General features: G+C 41.2%; 1 protein-coding gene across 1 annotated transcript; it reads right to left on the reverse strand.

The window, feature by feature from the left end:
• Nucleotides 1-3,676: 3,676 nt before the first annotated feature.
• On the reverse strand, nucleotides 3,677-16,305 carry LOC145487986 (E3 ubiquitin-protein ligase TRIM32-like). Its single transcript, XM_081466750.1, has 3 exons — nucleotides 15,190-16,305; nucleotides 5,953-6,687; nucleotides 3,677-5,572 (listed from the first exon to the last, which is right to left on the reverse strand). Exons 2-3 carry the CDS (start codon nucleotides 6,656-6,658, stop codon nucleotides 3,807-3,809), a joined length of 2,472 nt encoding a protein of 823 aa, XP_081322876.1. The 5' UTR covers nucleotides 6,659-6,687; nucleotides 15,190-16,305; the 3' UTR covers nucleotides 3,677-3,806.

A 16,305-nucleotide genomic window follows, 5' to 3' on the forward strand; every position in this document is an offset into this window, starting at 1 on the left:
AGTAAGGTTTTGGCTCTGCAATTTCCAAATTCCTTTCGATTTTTTCCAATATTTTCCGATTCAGATTCCTGTGATCCAAAAGCAGCTCAAGGAACAACTGCGTGTGAGCCCACGGTCCTCTCACCATCCTCGAGCATACCTACTTCATGTTCATAGTAACATGTTAGTCCAGTTCTAGTCCTCTCTCTGACACGCCAAGCGACGCTCTCGGGAGAGAGGGACCCTCTCCAGAAAACGTTGCGTTGCGTGACAGAGAGGGCCAGAACTGGACTAAGATGTATGTCTGACCAGAAATACCGCGGGCTTTGGAATTCAGCAGCTTCTCCTGGCAGCTTGTATGATGTGATGTTAGACATGTAACAAACACAAATTAAAGACCACTTCGGTTCGGAAGTGTAGTCGCTGTCGTAAGCTTGTATAATTCTTTTGCTTTTCGTCATGTTGTAGGAGCTGTTATTGTTCTGAGGCTTGAGGCATTGTTTCTGTTGTGTCATCTATTGTCCTCTCAAAGAGTATCAAGTCCGGAGGGGCACTTAAGGAATTTCTGGGTGGGGATGTGCCGCTGGGACCCTGGAACCCTTTGCCTATACCAGAGTTAGCTCAGCGGAATTTTGCTACCCTATACTATAGTAACCAGTGTTAAAACCACCGATTACCGTCTGAATCCACGATTTTTGACAGTTAATAATATCCAGTAGTGTTTTATGATAGTCATCTATCGACGCTGTTGAGGCTGAGTTGCAAAAATTTAAACGTGCCGATTTCATTTTTTTATATTTTTGAGTGGCAATTCCTGGTTTCCTTAGTCTAGATAAAATCTTCAACCAACTGGTCAGTTTCGTGAAAAATGATACCCTATTCTAGACCAAAACGCTCTGATTTATATACCCTATGCCAGAGTAAACTGCGTGAAAACCATACCCTTCACAGCGGCACATACCTATATAGCCCATATATAGCAGTGCCCCCCCCCCCCGTATCAAGCCATTCATGTGAGACCTCGCGAGAGCTGCTTGTTGCAGAAGGCGCCAAACGTATGAAACCAGCAGAGATTTCTTCAATCTTTGTTGTAGTTGATTAGTAGATTCTGAAGAGAGGTTCTCTGTGGTTTGGAAGAACTAATATAATGAAAGCTTAAAATACAATTGAATGTTCGCAATACTGACGCTGACCGCAACTGAAATCGAAATCTAAAGTTCTACTCAAGCAAACTATTCATGAGCTGTCAAATAAAGGAAAACGAACTATTTATGAGCTGTCATATACAGGAAACCGCGATCGCTAAACTATTTGAGACCACAAAGAAACATAGCTAAATAATCACGCATATTTCGATAATCACGCATTGTTCAAAGTCACGCATTCTTCGTAAGTCTTCATGTTCATAGATCACGCAACGATACTAGAACTGCTCATAACATTGCTACCCGACCCCTTCGATTAAGTTCCTTCTGCTATTATTTCTTTCAGGGACGCTTAATCATATCCGTCACTGACTGCGCTACAAGCATATTTGCAGGATTTGCCATTTTCTCAATTCTGGAGTTTATCGCAGACCAGCAAGGCAAAAGTATCGCTGATGTTGCGTCACAGGGTTTGTAGCTTTACTCATATTTGATTCATAGGGGTTTTCTTTTCCGTATTTTACTGACAGTAATCTCGGGACTTTGATAACTAACCGCTTAATAGGGGGTGGCCACTTAAAGGAGGTTCGGCTGTATTAGACTTTTGTGTGAGGTACCAAAATCACCTCAAAAACAGTATTTAGCATGTAATAGAATCATCCAAATAATATAACCTTTAAGACCAGGCTGGAACAGAGCAGACCATTAGACGGTTCTGTAAAATGTAACCTGGCCTCTGCATGATATGGATGCGAGGTTTGGTTTGACCTTCGGATGACAGAGATCAGAAATTAATTACCATGATAACACAATAATTTACATTAAAAAAAAAACAAGGTTTGTATCATGACAAAATCAACTCTACCCTCGCTTGGGCACAAAGGTCTGACCACTAAGCACGGAACTGTAAAGTGGGCGATTTAATTAGCGAGACCCACCGGCTGTTTGGGGAGCAGGAATGACGCAATGGTGAGATTCCGACCCGGTGCCATACATGGGTTGAATTTGTTGTTGGTTCTCGCGTTGCTCCGAGGGTTTAAATTTTTCCGGGTTCTCCGGTTTTCCTCCCTCCACAGAAACCAACATTTCAAATTCCAATTCGACCAGGATAGAGGACCCGCCTGAAAACTAGCTAAGTCTGATGTGGCTTCCGCTCGAAATATTGTAAATATTATAAATTCATTTGTATATCCAACTGAATTATCTTAAAAGGAATGGACCTAATCCCTCAAGCAGTCAACTTGTTGTATCTTACTTGTCTTTTGTGTTATTTTTATGTTTATTTAATTTGATTTTCAGTTTGGTCAAGTAGAGAGAGTAGCCGCTTGTCTAATAGAACGCTATCCTCACAAATTGAGTCGATTCAGGGAGCTGGTTGTGTTGGTGTTATGCGTCCTGCTGTTTCTAATGGGACTTTCCTATGTAACGAACGTAAGTTTATAGATTGGTAAAAGAAGAGATTGTAGTCAATTCAGCCGTTACCTTTAGGAGAGATTAGAGAGGTTAAGTTTGACGTTTACAGGAAACAACACGCGGGAACGAGTTTGCATTTTTACTGCCACTCTGCAAAAAATGCTGGTCAATGGACTCCTGGTAACATTTAATAAAGGCAATAAGTCATCTGCCCAGACGGTCTTTGGGTTTGTCACGCGCCCCTCCCATGAACACCTGCTTAGTGGAGGAAAGATTGCGTGACGATAGCCCAAAGAACGTATGCGTTAGAGGCTTGGGGACAAGCTCCAGTTGACTGATTTCGGTGGTTTTGTTGCTAACATTGCCAAGTTATGTGAGCATGAGTGTGTTCGGAGTGCTCGTAAGTGGCCGCGACAGCTTGAGCTTGTTTTTGATTGGGTGAGGAGAATCGGAAACTCTCCGAATGTGTTCGAGAGGGTTTCGATCTTACGTTGAGCAATGGCTATAAGATTAATTAAATAAACATCTTACTTGTGAATAGTTTGTACTTCTGTGAAGGTGAATTAATCAACATGACACGAGCGTGGGACAAAGAAAAATTCTGAGTCTCCGACAGGAATCGAACCCATGACCTCCCGAACACCGGGCGGGCGCTCTATACACTGAGCTACGAGAACTCATGGAGAGCAAGGTTATTTAGCTGAGTTCATATATGACAGGTGTCCTGCATACTGCTAGGATCAACACTATCGAAGTCATCGTGAGTAGTGATAAGTTAATAAAGATGGTAAATTTCACTACCGAGCTTAAAATTCACCATCATTATTAACTTATCACTACTCACGATGACTTCGATAGTGTTGATCCTAGCAGTATGCATACTTTCTACTTTGTTTCCTACAGCCGAGTTTTGTTTCAAAAGCTTCACCCCCAAAATCTAAGACAAAACTATCTCGACACCTCCTTATAATAAGTCGAGACGGCTCAAACAGTTGTTCACTCAAAAACATGAACACATTGTTTTGCTGTATCAGTAATGAATACTTGTCCAGCGTTCGACACAGCAACAGCAAAAGGGCCTTGAATTTGGGCGGGCTCTGCTTTTATCGAGTTTAGAAATTTTCCTTCCAGTGTAAAAACTTTAATGAAGAGCTGTTGTTTTCTACTTTGTTTCCTACAGCTGAGCTTTTGTTTGAAAAGCTTTACACCCAAATATCTAACACAAAACTATCTTGGGACTCCTTATAATAAATCGCAAAAAACAGTTGTTCACTCAAAAACATGAACACAGTGTTTTTCTATATCAGTAATAAATACTTGCCCAGCGTTCGACACAGCAACAGCACGAGGTTCTTGAAGTTGGGCGGGCTGTCCTTTTATCGAGTTTACAAATATTCCTTCCAGGGTAAAAACTTTAACATTTCGAACGTCACAGACTAACAAGTTGTCAAACTTGTCAACAGCAAGTCCAGCAGGACCGCCCTGCTCACCAGGCCCCTCTGTGGCAATATCATATAGAAATTCCCCTTCATTATTAAATACCTTGACGCATTGAGCCATGTGATAGGAGACAAAAAACCTGTCTTGATGATGTAAAGCAAACCACGGGGACTCATCGCAGCCTGGACAGCTTAGGGACTGCAGCAATTTTGTAAAGTCAGGGGAGAGGACTTTGACCATTTTGTCACCACTGTCACTCACGAGCATGCGTCCATCACAAGCAACGTAAAGGTAACCTGGTCTGATCAAATGTTCGTTGAAGATGTTTCCAATGAAATGACCGCTTTCAGTAAAACAAAAAATATCTTGGAAATCACAGATAGTGACGTCACCGGACTTGGTGAATGCTACTGAAAAGGGATAATTAAGTGTCTTGGCGTCAAGTCCTTTCTGACCATACTCTCTCAAATAAATTCCATCTGGGTTAAAAAGCTGTACTCTTTTATTATTAAGGTCAGCTACTGCAATGTTCCCGGTCTTGGCATTTATTGCAATGTCGCAGGGGATATCAAATTTTCCTTTTGCTTTACCACGTGATCCAAAAGAACGTACGGCATGGTATTGATGCGGCTTCACGTGAACACTCCATGGACTACTAGTCAGCGGTTGACCATTAACTTCAATCACCACCTCATGATACCCATCACATTCAGGTGTGTAGGTGACGCTAAATTTACCATCTTCGTTGTCTGCAATGTTGATGTCGAGGTCCTGTTCTGACGGAGTGCGAACTTTGACAACCATCTGATCGATTTCGTTATAACACTGTTGTCCCTCTGCATTCTTTGTCGTGATTGTTAGGCTAGCTTCTCTTCCAGCTTCTGCTTGCTTTAAGCCTTTCCCTTCCGCCACTGATTGCAGAGGATCAGTTGTACTGACACCAACTTCACCTAGAAACGCGCGTCTAACACTCTGGATATCCTCTTCATTTGTCTTGTATTGAACATGCGATGGTTTATAAATGTTCATTTTCTTCGCATTTAGGAGACCTTTGCACTTTTCCATGACACCCTGCTGCGCTTCAAGAATTTCAACACTGTTGTTTCCTTGTAAAATTCTTTGGCAATGTTCCACGGACGTTTTCAGTTGCGTGGCAGATATCTGAAAGTGTTCTAACTGTGCTGAATAATCTCTTTGCCGTTGGTTTTCAATAACATCTAACTTGGTTACCATGGCGATCTCATGCTCCTTTAACACTCGAATGAGTTCTTCAACAGTGGTTAACACTTTGTTACGAGCCGCATCAATTTCCTCTCCGTTTTTCTTCAACATTTCTGTTGTTTTCTCCATTTGGGTCGTGTGCTCAGCAATATCTACTTTCATTTCCTGCACAAGCTCCGCCATCTTTAGTTTTTGTTCTTCGGCGGCTTGCTTGATATCCACTTTGGTGTGATTTGTATGACGTGTTTGTCCACACTTGTCACAAATGCAAACTTTGCAGTCCTGACAATAATAATTGAGAGGCTCATCCTCGTGATGTTTCTCTCTACACATGACAGAGGTCTCCACCGATTCTTCCAGTTTGGAGCTTGTACCTTATCGAGCACAACAGGTATAAAAAGGTTAATTAGACGAGAGTTAGAATCTTCGCTTACACTAAGTGCTAAACCAAAACAAGTGTTTGCTTTCCATTGTTAAATTTGTAGGGTTTTTGAATTGACGCTGCAATGTAAGTTTTTTTTATCGACAGACGCCTGGGGGTCCCAATCGATCTGAATCCGCATACAAATAGCAACGCTTTTTCGTGGTATACCATCGAATTTCTTACGAGTCACTTTCAAACTTGGATTTTCTACGTATACACAAGAGCCTCTAGGCGAGTGTGTAAACAAAGAAAATATACGTGATAAGTAATACAACTGATCTCAATTGATCTAAATAAAGTGACAAATATATTAGTGTTATTAAAACCTACCTTCTTCACTTGAATCCTTTTTGTTAGTACCAGTTGCTGCTGCTAAATCATCAAGTTTCTTCATGACATCTTTCATCTTGGATCCAATCTCTTTCAGCTCATCTTTAATGTTTTCCTCGTCTTTTTTCCATTCATTAAGAAGTTGTTTGTAGTGATCTTCAATTTCAGGATCCATGCACTCAGTTTCCAGTTTGTCAATAGCTGCCGTGTACCTAACTCCTCCTAGTCTCACCAGAGTGTCCCGGATGTCTTGCCAGCGCGCGTTGAACGTTGTGTCATCAACCGAAGCTTGCTCGACATGCGCGTACACGGTGTTTCTAAGGTACTTAATACGAGCAATATCCGCCTGACGACTCATGTCCGTTGCAGCGGGAAGTGTGTCCCATCCGGTTATTGGAGAAGGTAAGCCGCAAACATTTCGCAACAGAACCATCAAAAGAGTGATGTCAAAGTCTCTGGAAGACACTGAAGAAGGAATGAGAGGAAAGAGCTTGCCCCATTGCGTGGCACTGATAATTCTCCTCGATCTGAGACCCTGCAAAGTGGGTTTATTTGCAGCCAAAACTTTGTGAAGATTTGCTGGTGCGTGAATGACATCAAGTGTGTCCCTGAGGGCCTGGGTACCAACATCAACCAGAAGACGACACAAGCGAGCATAGTTAGTCGTCTCCTTATTGGATGAAGTTGCTGGTGTTGCGCTTGCCATGAGAGTACTGAATCTGTTATGCCTAAATACTAGATAAAGCAAGAAATAAGATAGTTGTACGCTTGTTTTGCGTAATTTTTTTTACCGAGGGAAGTTTAACGTTGGATCGCAAACTCGTTTTCCCACGTGTCCAGGAAAATGGGAGCCTCGTTATATACTAGTTATGCAACCCCCTGTCGTAGTATACCATGAAATGTCCCACGAGTCATTTGTATTTTTTCGATATACCGAGAAAATACAAGTGACAAGTGCGATATTTCATGGTCTACCACAAGAGGGTGTTGCATAGAAAATAGAGTGGCCATTGAACACAATCAATGCAAAATAGAACTGTCATACGCGCGGCCCATGATTGGAAGGTTGGATGCAATACCGTTGAATATACAACGGCTTTCCTGTATTCTGATTGGCTGTATTTTCTATGGCATGGTATAAATGATTGTATTTCACTCGTATGACATGGCTCTGTCCCCTCATTTTCTCTTGCTTAGAGAGACACCGAGTCACAGGTGAGGGTTCTGTTTGCGAGCCAAATGATCTGCTATTTTCACCGGGTCTCTCAGATTTTTCTTCGATCCTGTTGTAATGATTGGATTAGGAGCGCAAAGCTAGGAAATTCAACACGATGCCTGTGTATGGGCAGGATTTCTCCAGTTTCCTCGAGCTGCACACCGCCGAGATGAGACGAAATCGACCAAACGCAGTTGTGCGGAAAACTCGAACAACGAACAGCGAACCGGCAGCACTCGAGTTAGCATAAAAAGCGGTGACGTGGCATTGTTTAGCTGGCTCTCAATAATTGTTAAGGGTTTAAGCTAAATTTAAGCCAACTAGAACGCTATTTGAGTGAACCAGGCTGCTATTTCGCCTAAACTAGGCTAGCCCTAGTACCACTCAGGCCACCAATGAACCTTCACGACTGTTCACGGCTATTTGCTGTATGCTGTTTGGAATTCTAAGGTTCTTGTGTGGTGCTGGAATCTCACTTCTCAGTTCAATCTTCGGCGATTCCTGAGCTGTCAGTTATAATTTCGGTCAGTTTCTTTTAGCTATCAGTAAATTTGTTGATCTCAGATCTCAGCTATCATCCAAAAATGAGTGTTTTCTCGCACTGTCGGTCAAATCCCTTGAAGACCCTGTTTTTGCATGATTTTTCAAGCGAGGCGCACAGCGCGAGGCTAACTTGAAATAAAGTCGTATCGAAATTGAAGGTTTAATGAACGTCCGATTAGGCGTCCGAGAAAATAGTCGTTTTAGTGAAAAAGGTAGAATTATATTTCAACAGCTCTGTAAACAATAGTGAAAGTCCTTAAATGAAACGGTTTAGTGCACGGGTAACATGCGAACTTAGGAATATCACTGAAGGTTTCACTTAAATTCCGCACACATTCCAGAATTTATAATTTAAGGGCGTTCTTTCGCATGACCAGCCGAGAAAAACTTGTTTCAGGTTGTTCACAACAAAGCGAAATATAAACCGATCTCACCACTGTTATCAACTCGCCCAAATGACACACAAGCTACTCATTTACTTATACTGCTCAGAATTCTCTACTGATAGGCTTAAGACCACACCTTCCTTTCCTAACATGTAATGTGTTTATGAGAAATGCTTGGCAAGCACCTCTCTCTGACGTGGTTGGAATGCCTGAGCATCTAACCTTAAAACAGTGTTGTTTGATGCGAATGAGGTATTGAATTTACGAAAAAAAAATTCAAGTCAGTTTGAGCTAAATTTAACGAAACGTACGTAAGCTTCTCTGGCAGTGTCATGACTCAGATAAACTGACATCAATCAGATTGCTTAGATCTGCGGCACTAGTAAAACCAAGACACAAATTTGAAATTACAAAGAGATGGACAAAGTTAACGTTAAATCAAAATTAAACGACTGGGCTGACATGTGACTCGAGCTTAAATCAGAAAGCATTTCACTTACTTAGGTGCGGCCAAACGAACGACATGTACTAAAACCCGAAACAACGAACAAAGCACTGAAACGTAACCACCGAAACGAAACAGCCGAAACGAACGAAACGAAACCAACAAAACAGTCAGGGAAACCATTATCATTATTGAAAGCTAACCGTGAACATGCTAACCTGAGTGTTATTTTGGCCAACAGGAATGTTATTCAGGCTAACCGGAGTGCAGGACTGCATTCTTACAGTCTCCTCAGTTGCAAATAACGCTTAGTAATCATGATAATGAGTCCTTTTGTTTTGTTGATTTCGTTTCGTTTCCGATATATTGGCGGTTTCGTTAAGTCTTTACTGCATTTAATAGCATACAAACAAACCTGTGGCTCTTGGAAGTCTTATCAACTGAAATCTTATGAACACCTCAACAGGAACTTGATCGTCGTATGTCGATATGCACCGTTACGGCGATGCTTTATGGAAATTTGTCACTACAGTAGACTGTTCATTGAATGAACACATTCATTTGCTTTTTTGTGCGGCTAGCTTAATATGAACAAGATATCGTCCTACTGTATGTGGCGGCCAAGAAACTTATTTCCTTTGTTTGTCATTTGTTTGCCAATCAGACTGGACCTCTTTAGCGGAACAGACGTTTCTTCATTGAAGGATTCTCCTCAGGGGTGGTGTGCTTGACTAAAGATGTATCTTTGCACAGTTAACGATATGTTTCTAGAGAATTGGGAGAGAGGGGAGCACGTATTTGTCTTAGGAAAGTGGGAAGAAAAAAACAAAAACAAAATGGAATTGAAGAAAGATCATACACCTTCGCCTTATAATTTAGTCATTAGTGAATCTTTCCCCAACCCCTCCTGGGTAAGTAGATCTATTTGTCAGCGATACAGAAGCTGTTGATTGGCTAGTTGTCGACCTTACAAACTTCGTTTCCGCGAAAAATGCAGAAGAAACTGTATTTTGAGAAACTTAAAATCGTTGTCTGGTGAAAAGTTTTCTAAACAATGAACTTTTGGCTGCCAGACTGCAGCCTTTAACGAATAATAATAATAAACACGCGAGTGCATGAATATTTAAACTAGCCAAAATGAAGTGTAAAATAATCACTAAATGGGCTCACGGAAACACTTGCGACTGAAAAGTTCTTCGCAATGACGTTATTACGCATAAGAAATGGTCAGAATTGTTATAATAGCCCGGGTGTAAAAGAAAGAAAAAACATTTCGAACCATTCTTGGACAAACAAACATCTTACTGACTTTGAAAACACAAGAGTGATTTTCCAAAGCGTGATTATCAGCGTGTAACACTCTTACAGCGGTTATCAATCACACGCGACCTTCAGAGCAAAAACGTCTTGACAAAACCTAATTTTAAGTTTTGGTGGACGTCAATCATCTCCGCCTCCTTGCCGACTGTATACAAAATTTACCTGAAAAAGTGAAACATTGCAGCAGTGCACTCGTAAAAATTATCATTTTACTTTCGGTATGCCGTCGATAAAACCGGACACATGGAACATTCCGAAGGTCCTTTTGAGATCGACGAGTATTTTTCAAGATGGTAGACAAGGGCTAGGAGTTCTTTGTAGGACATTGACAATAGTGCAAGAACCTCTTGAACATGAATTCACTACTGCAGCTACACCTTTCCTTTATTCTGGTGCAAGAGGAAAAGCACGTGTAGAGATACAAGCAGAAGCGTTAAATTTTTACTTAAATTCGGTTTGATACCTTTTCGCTTGATGCCTTTTTGCGTGATACCTTTTTGCATGACGCCTTTTTACGTGATGCCTTTTTCGCGTGATGCTTTTAAGCGTGACACCTTTTCACGTGATGCCTTTTAGTGTAATGCTTTTTCGCGTGATGCTTTTCCGCGCGATGCCTTTTCGCGTGATGCCTTTACGTGTGACACCTTTTCGCGGGATGCCTTTAAGCGTGATACCTTTTCGCGAGATGCCTTAAAGCGTGATGAATTGCAGCGTGAAGCCTTTTTAAGCGTAATGGCTTTTCGCATGATGCGTTTTTGCGTGATGCTTTTCTTCGTGACGCCTTTTAGCGTGATGCTTTCTAGCGTGATGCCTATAAGCGTGATGGGTTTTTGCATGATGCCTCAGTTTTATCGTGACGCCTTTTAGAGTGATGCCTTTAAGGGGTAGGATACCTTAAAATATGGCGATGTTCATGAAAAATTCAATTTCTTGGAAATACCAGGCTTTTAAGAGGCCCTGCGCCTAAGAAACGACCGATGATTTCCGGCTAGAAAATAAAATCGGCCGATTTTTATCTCCCAAGCAGAGGTTACCGAATACTATTTAAAAATGAATTTCTTTTGTTTCAGTTTCGCTTTAAACCAAAAATATCGCGCCACAAACTTTTTCCGTCTGATAGCAGCAAAATCAGGCCGAAAATAAGCCCCCGCAAAAAACTGTTCAGAAATTACTATCGCAACGCAAAATAATGAGAAAACTACACGGTGTTGAAGAAAAAGGCCTTTTAATGCAATATCATTCGATAAACATCAAAAAACTGCCGAAGCGATTAACAAATAAAGTTTCAAATATTGCATACTAAATTAGATGGAGTGTTGGAACTGATTTTAAAATAATTATTTCTCAAAAGTTCAACGCTTTTGAAAGCAATCACAGTGATGAATCAGACATTGGACGGATATACATCACGTTTCTGGAAAAACATTTTTCGGCCAAAGTATATTGACTTTGTACAAAGCGTTCAAAGTTACTTTAAACTTTAAACCTTGCTAGGCATTCAAAGACCATCCTGAGTAGAAGAACGTAGAATTAAAAGAGAAAGGAAGATGAAAAATACGCGGAAAAAGAAAATAACTCGAAATTACCATCTGCTAACGAAAGTTGAATCTGGAAAATGTCGTGGCGTGACAGCGGCCATTGACGTCATTTGTATAAATAGCGGCGGAATCCAAACGAATGCACAAATAGGAAAACAATTTTTCCCGGCCAGAAAACGTTTAGTGGAACAATGTTATGTTATTTTTCACAAATGATGGTCACTGAAAAAGAAATACTTCCCCAACCGCCACACCGTTTTGGCCGCAGCGTGATCTGAGTTATTGGGTTACGACTGGATCCCTAGCCGCTGACCACCCGAAGGACATTGCAGACTCGTTTTCCCACGCTCTTGCGACTTGACGTGACAAATGACGTCAATGGCCGCTGTCACGCCACGACATTTTCCAGATTCAACTTTCGTTAGCAGATGGTAATTTCGAGTTATTTTCTTTTTCCGCGTATTTTTCATCTTCCTTTCTCTTTTAATTCTACGTTCTTCTACTCAGGATGGTCTTTGAATACCTAGCAAGGTTTAAAGTGGCGTTTACCACGCTATCCACGGCCGTATTGGCAAAAGAGAAGTGTTTCGCCGAAGTAGCAGGATAACGGTAAACACGGTAACTTTGAACGCTTTGTACAAAGTCAATATACTTTGGCCGAAAAATGTTTTTCCAGAAACGTGATGTATATCCGTCCAATGTCTGATTCATCACTGTGATTGCTTTCAAAAGCGTTGAACTTTTGAGAAATAATTATTTTAAAATCAGTTCCAACACTCCATCTAATTTAGTATGCAATATTTGAAACTTTATTTGTTAATCGCTTCGGCAGTTTTTTGATGTTTATCGAATGATATTGCATTAAAAGGCCTTTTTCTTCAACACTGTGTAGTTTTCTCATTATTTTGCGTTGCGATAGTAATTTCTGAACAGTTTTTTGTGGGGGCTTATTTTCGGCCTGATTTTGCTGCTATCAGACGGAAAAAGTTTGTGGCGCGATATTTTTGGTTTAAAGCGAAACTGAAACAAAAGAAATTCATTTTTAAATAGTATTCGGTAACCTCTGCTTGGGAGATAAAAATCGGCCGATTTTATTTTTTAGCCGGAAATCATCGGTCGTTTCTTAGGCGCAGGGCCTCTTAAAGACCCTTGAGGACTTGTCAAAAAAACTCTGAAACGATCTTGCCGAATTTCCTTCCGGATGAGTGTGAAATTTAAGGAAAGTACACAGTGGTATAAGTTTTTTCACGTAGCAACGGCCATAGCAACGACTGTTTACTATAAGAACGTGACCAAAAAAATAGATTATTTTTAACTCATATGAACGAGACTATTTAGAAAAAAACTTTTAAGACATACACAACTCGATTGGTGTAATTATTTGAGAAAAGCTTTGCCTCAAATTGCCATCACAGGCTCATTCATTTCCCTTATGAAAAGGAATATTTCCCACAACTGCGGTAACTTTTTACAAAATAGAACAACCATTGCACCCCCTCCCCCGAGATCCAATCTGCAACCCCCCGCTATTTTTGGCTCGTTAAATGCTTAATACTTCGTGTAAGAAACTTAAAGTGCATTTTTCTCAAAAGTTTACTTTTGTACCGACTGACTTCGCGCCAACATTTCTACTTTGCAAGGTTTTTAAGTAGAATTCCCGAAACTTGGGCTCATCAAAGACCAATAGTGTCGTGATGTTATAAACCCAAAAAATCGTAACATTTTAAGGTCTGTCACGTGACATGAGATGATTTGTCCACTGGGTGTGGTAAAAAATAAGGTTATTTCCAAATAAAGCCTGTAAAAAGCACTGAAAATAAGAGTTAACTGTCAAAATTTAGGTTCATTGCACAGAACAAAACAGAAACTTACACGATATGCTTATTTGACAGTCAAATCTTGTTTTGTAAAAGAGCAGGAAGTGTTGGCGTCAATACTATAAAACACTACCTCAAAAGGCTGTGGCTGGTTTCCATAGCAACCATTTTGAGTAAAACTCTAGAAATTTAATTTCTCTTCTTGAGCGCAATAGCACACAGTTGATCTCTCTTCACCATATTTAAACAAACTTTTTGGTCCATTTGAGGATATCCTACCCCCTTTAAGCAATGTATTTCGCTGCGCTCTAAAACAAGTGAATAAGGCAGGCTAAAAGGGTCTTTTGATTTGTTCCAGTGGAGAAATACGTCCAGAAAGTTTAGCTTTCTGGAATCATCGGAATTCGGGTGACGTTCACTAGTCGGATCGTCTTGCGGATAGGATTTCAACAGACGCGTAACACGATCGCTTGACGCTTAGTTTGCTCACGCCGTAGTTAGCAGAGACTATGCTCACGCACATTAATATGATTTGCATTACGCTGCATGTGAACCGTGAATATATGCTGAAAAAAACGGTCAAGTGAGATTCCTCTACATCCTAAACAGATCCTGCCGGCCACTCTGGAAAAAATGTTGATGAACTGCAATCAATCCGACTACTCAGATCTGCCACGCTAGGAACATAAGAACCAAAACTTGAAAAGGTCAAATAAAATAGAATTACAACATGGTTAAAGAGAAGAACAAAATTAACGTTGAATCGAACTTAAATCGACTGAGTTGACTCGACTTGAGCGTAACGCGGGCTCCGTCTCCAGAAACTACTGACTTCTTTTTTATTCAGATGCCCATGACGACTGTATGTACAAAACCCGAGACAATTAAACGAAACCACCGACCGACCGAAACGAAACAGCCGAAACGAGCGAAATGAATCAACGAAACCGTGGTTAGAGAAGCCACTGTCAATAAGAGCTAACGTAGACATGTTATTTTGAGACGTTTTGGTTAGTCTTCAAACCAACCCGAGTGCAGGACTGAAGGTATGATCAGGTATACAGCCTTCTTAATGGACTCCGGTTGAATAGCCTCCTCTCTGAGCCTAAGGGTTAGGCCCGTTCCAAACGCCGTTCCATTCATGCGCCGAACCTAACTGATGAGTTAAGTACGGCAGAAGAGCGGCGTTTGAATCAGTTTGGTTCGGCAGGTTAGGCTTGGTGCGGCAAACAACATTAAATTCGGCAGAGTCTGTCCACTATGCGACGTTGGAGCGGCAGCTGATTCATACGGCGTTCTCCTCATGTGTCGAACCTAATGCATAAATTACTGTAATGTATTTTTCATATAACGGGACTCGTGATTGGCTCAAAATTGAGTGGCGTGACCAGTCATGCAAGAAGCTCAAAGTCGTCGCTAAAATTTAAGACAACAAAATGCTTTCGATTTATGAGAAACGGGACTGTATAAGCGAGTTTCTTTAGCGCAAATTCATTTTTTACTTTTTCTTCGTGATAAGAGCCACCTCATGAGATTTCCCTTTAACAAGTCGAATTAACCGGGAGAAATATAACGGCGAAATGTTAGTCACAGCTTGTCTATTTGGACAGAGTTCTTGAATTGAGAACGCATATTTTCTTGAAATTGTTACCACCGGCTTCCCGAATTAAGTTCGACGCAAGTACGCCGTCCGAACCAGCCGTCGCTACAAAGTCGCTCTGAAGTCGAACTAAATCAAGTTTGGTTCGGCACATGAGTGGAGCGGCGTTTTGGACCGGGCCTTAGCTTTCAATTGTGATAACTGTTCTCTTGTTTCGTTGATTTCGTTTGGTTTTCGTCGTTTCGGCCGTTTGGTTTCGTTTTTAATGAAGTTCAGGCCACCGATGAGACAAATGGATTGTTAACAATTAGATACTGCTTTGTGGATATGTGACTTGAAAATATGACTACAAAATCAATCAAACAAACAAACCTGTGGATCTTGCGTAAAATCCTGTGAACTGAAATCCGTGATGAACACCAAGACAGGAACTTTATCGTGGTAGGCGGATATGCGCGCTTAAAGAAGGCGACGCTTTATCGAAATTTATCACTACAGTGGACTGTGTTCACTGGAAGAGCAATTTAATTTATGGTTTTATGCGGCTAGAGGTGTGTAGGGGCTCCACCGATCACGAGACTTCTTAGAACGGAAGAGTCTTGACCTGATTTCAGCAGTCGAATAAAGGATTCCCTTCAGGGGTGGTGTGCGTGACTAACTACTGTTTTTATTCCACAGTTCACGATATGTTCTTGAGAACTGTGGGAAAAGTGAGCGAGGAAAACGTATTTGTCTCCAGAAAATGGAATGAAAAAGAAAACAAAGAAGGAAGATCACCTTCTCTAAGTTTCAATTAGTGAATCTTTCCCAACGCCTGCTGGGTAAGTAGGTAAGTTTGTCAGCGATGTAGACGCTGTCTCTTGGCAAGTTGCCGACCTTATAACCTCTGTTTCCGCGAAAAGTACACAGGAAACTGTATTTACTTTTCTCACACATACGGTCACGCAAGCAAAACAAATCTTTGAAGTTGCCGCGAAGATCGCACATACAAGTAATGATTTTATACAAGGCGAGGGCTCAGATTTAGACTTAACTCTGAAACGTTTTAAGGAAGGCTGTAACTAAAAACTCATTTGATATTTTATGTTGTTGGGGCACGCTCAGAGATTTGCAATGTTCAGTTAAAGATAGGAGAGCCTGTTCTGGGCTTTGTATGGTTCTGATTTAAAAGTTCTGTCACGTCATCCTTCCGTTAAAAAGTCCCCACCTTCACCCTTTATCCCCCCCCCCCCCCCAAACCTTAAATAAAGATCAAGCGGTGGACCAGTCAGAGAGCGCAAGAATGTTCATATTTCTTTCATAGCATTCCACGAGGGATTTCGTTCGGCAAAGCTTTTTTGAAATGTCGAAACATCTGGATAGTTTCCGATTCTCATTACCCCAAATGCAGGAGCACTCACGAGCACTCACGAGAACTCACGAGCACTCGCGAGCACTTTGACATTGCCACGCTCACTTAACTTAGCAACATTGGAGACAAAAGAGACG

The sequence above is a fragment of the Orbicella franksi genome, chromosome 5 (assembly GCF_964199315.1).
Source record: "Orbicella franksi chromosome 5, jaOrbFran1.1, whole genome shotgun sequence".
Taxonomy (NCBI): domain Eukaryota; kingdom Metazoa; phylum Cnidaria; class Anthozoa; order Scleractinia; family Merulinidae; genus Orbicella; species Orbicella franksi.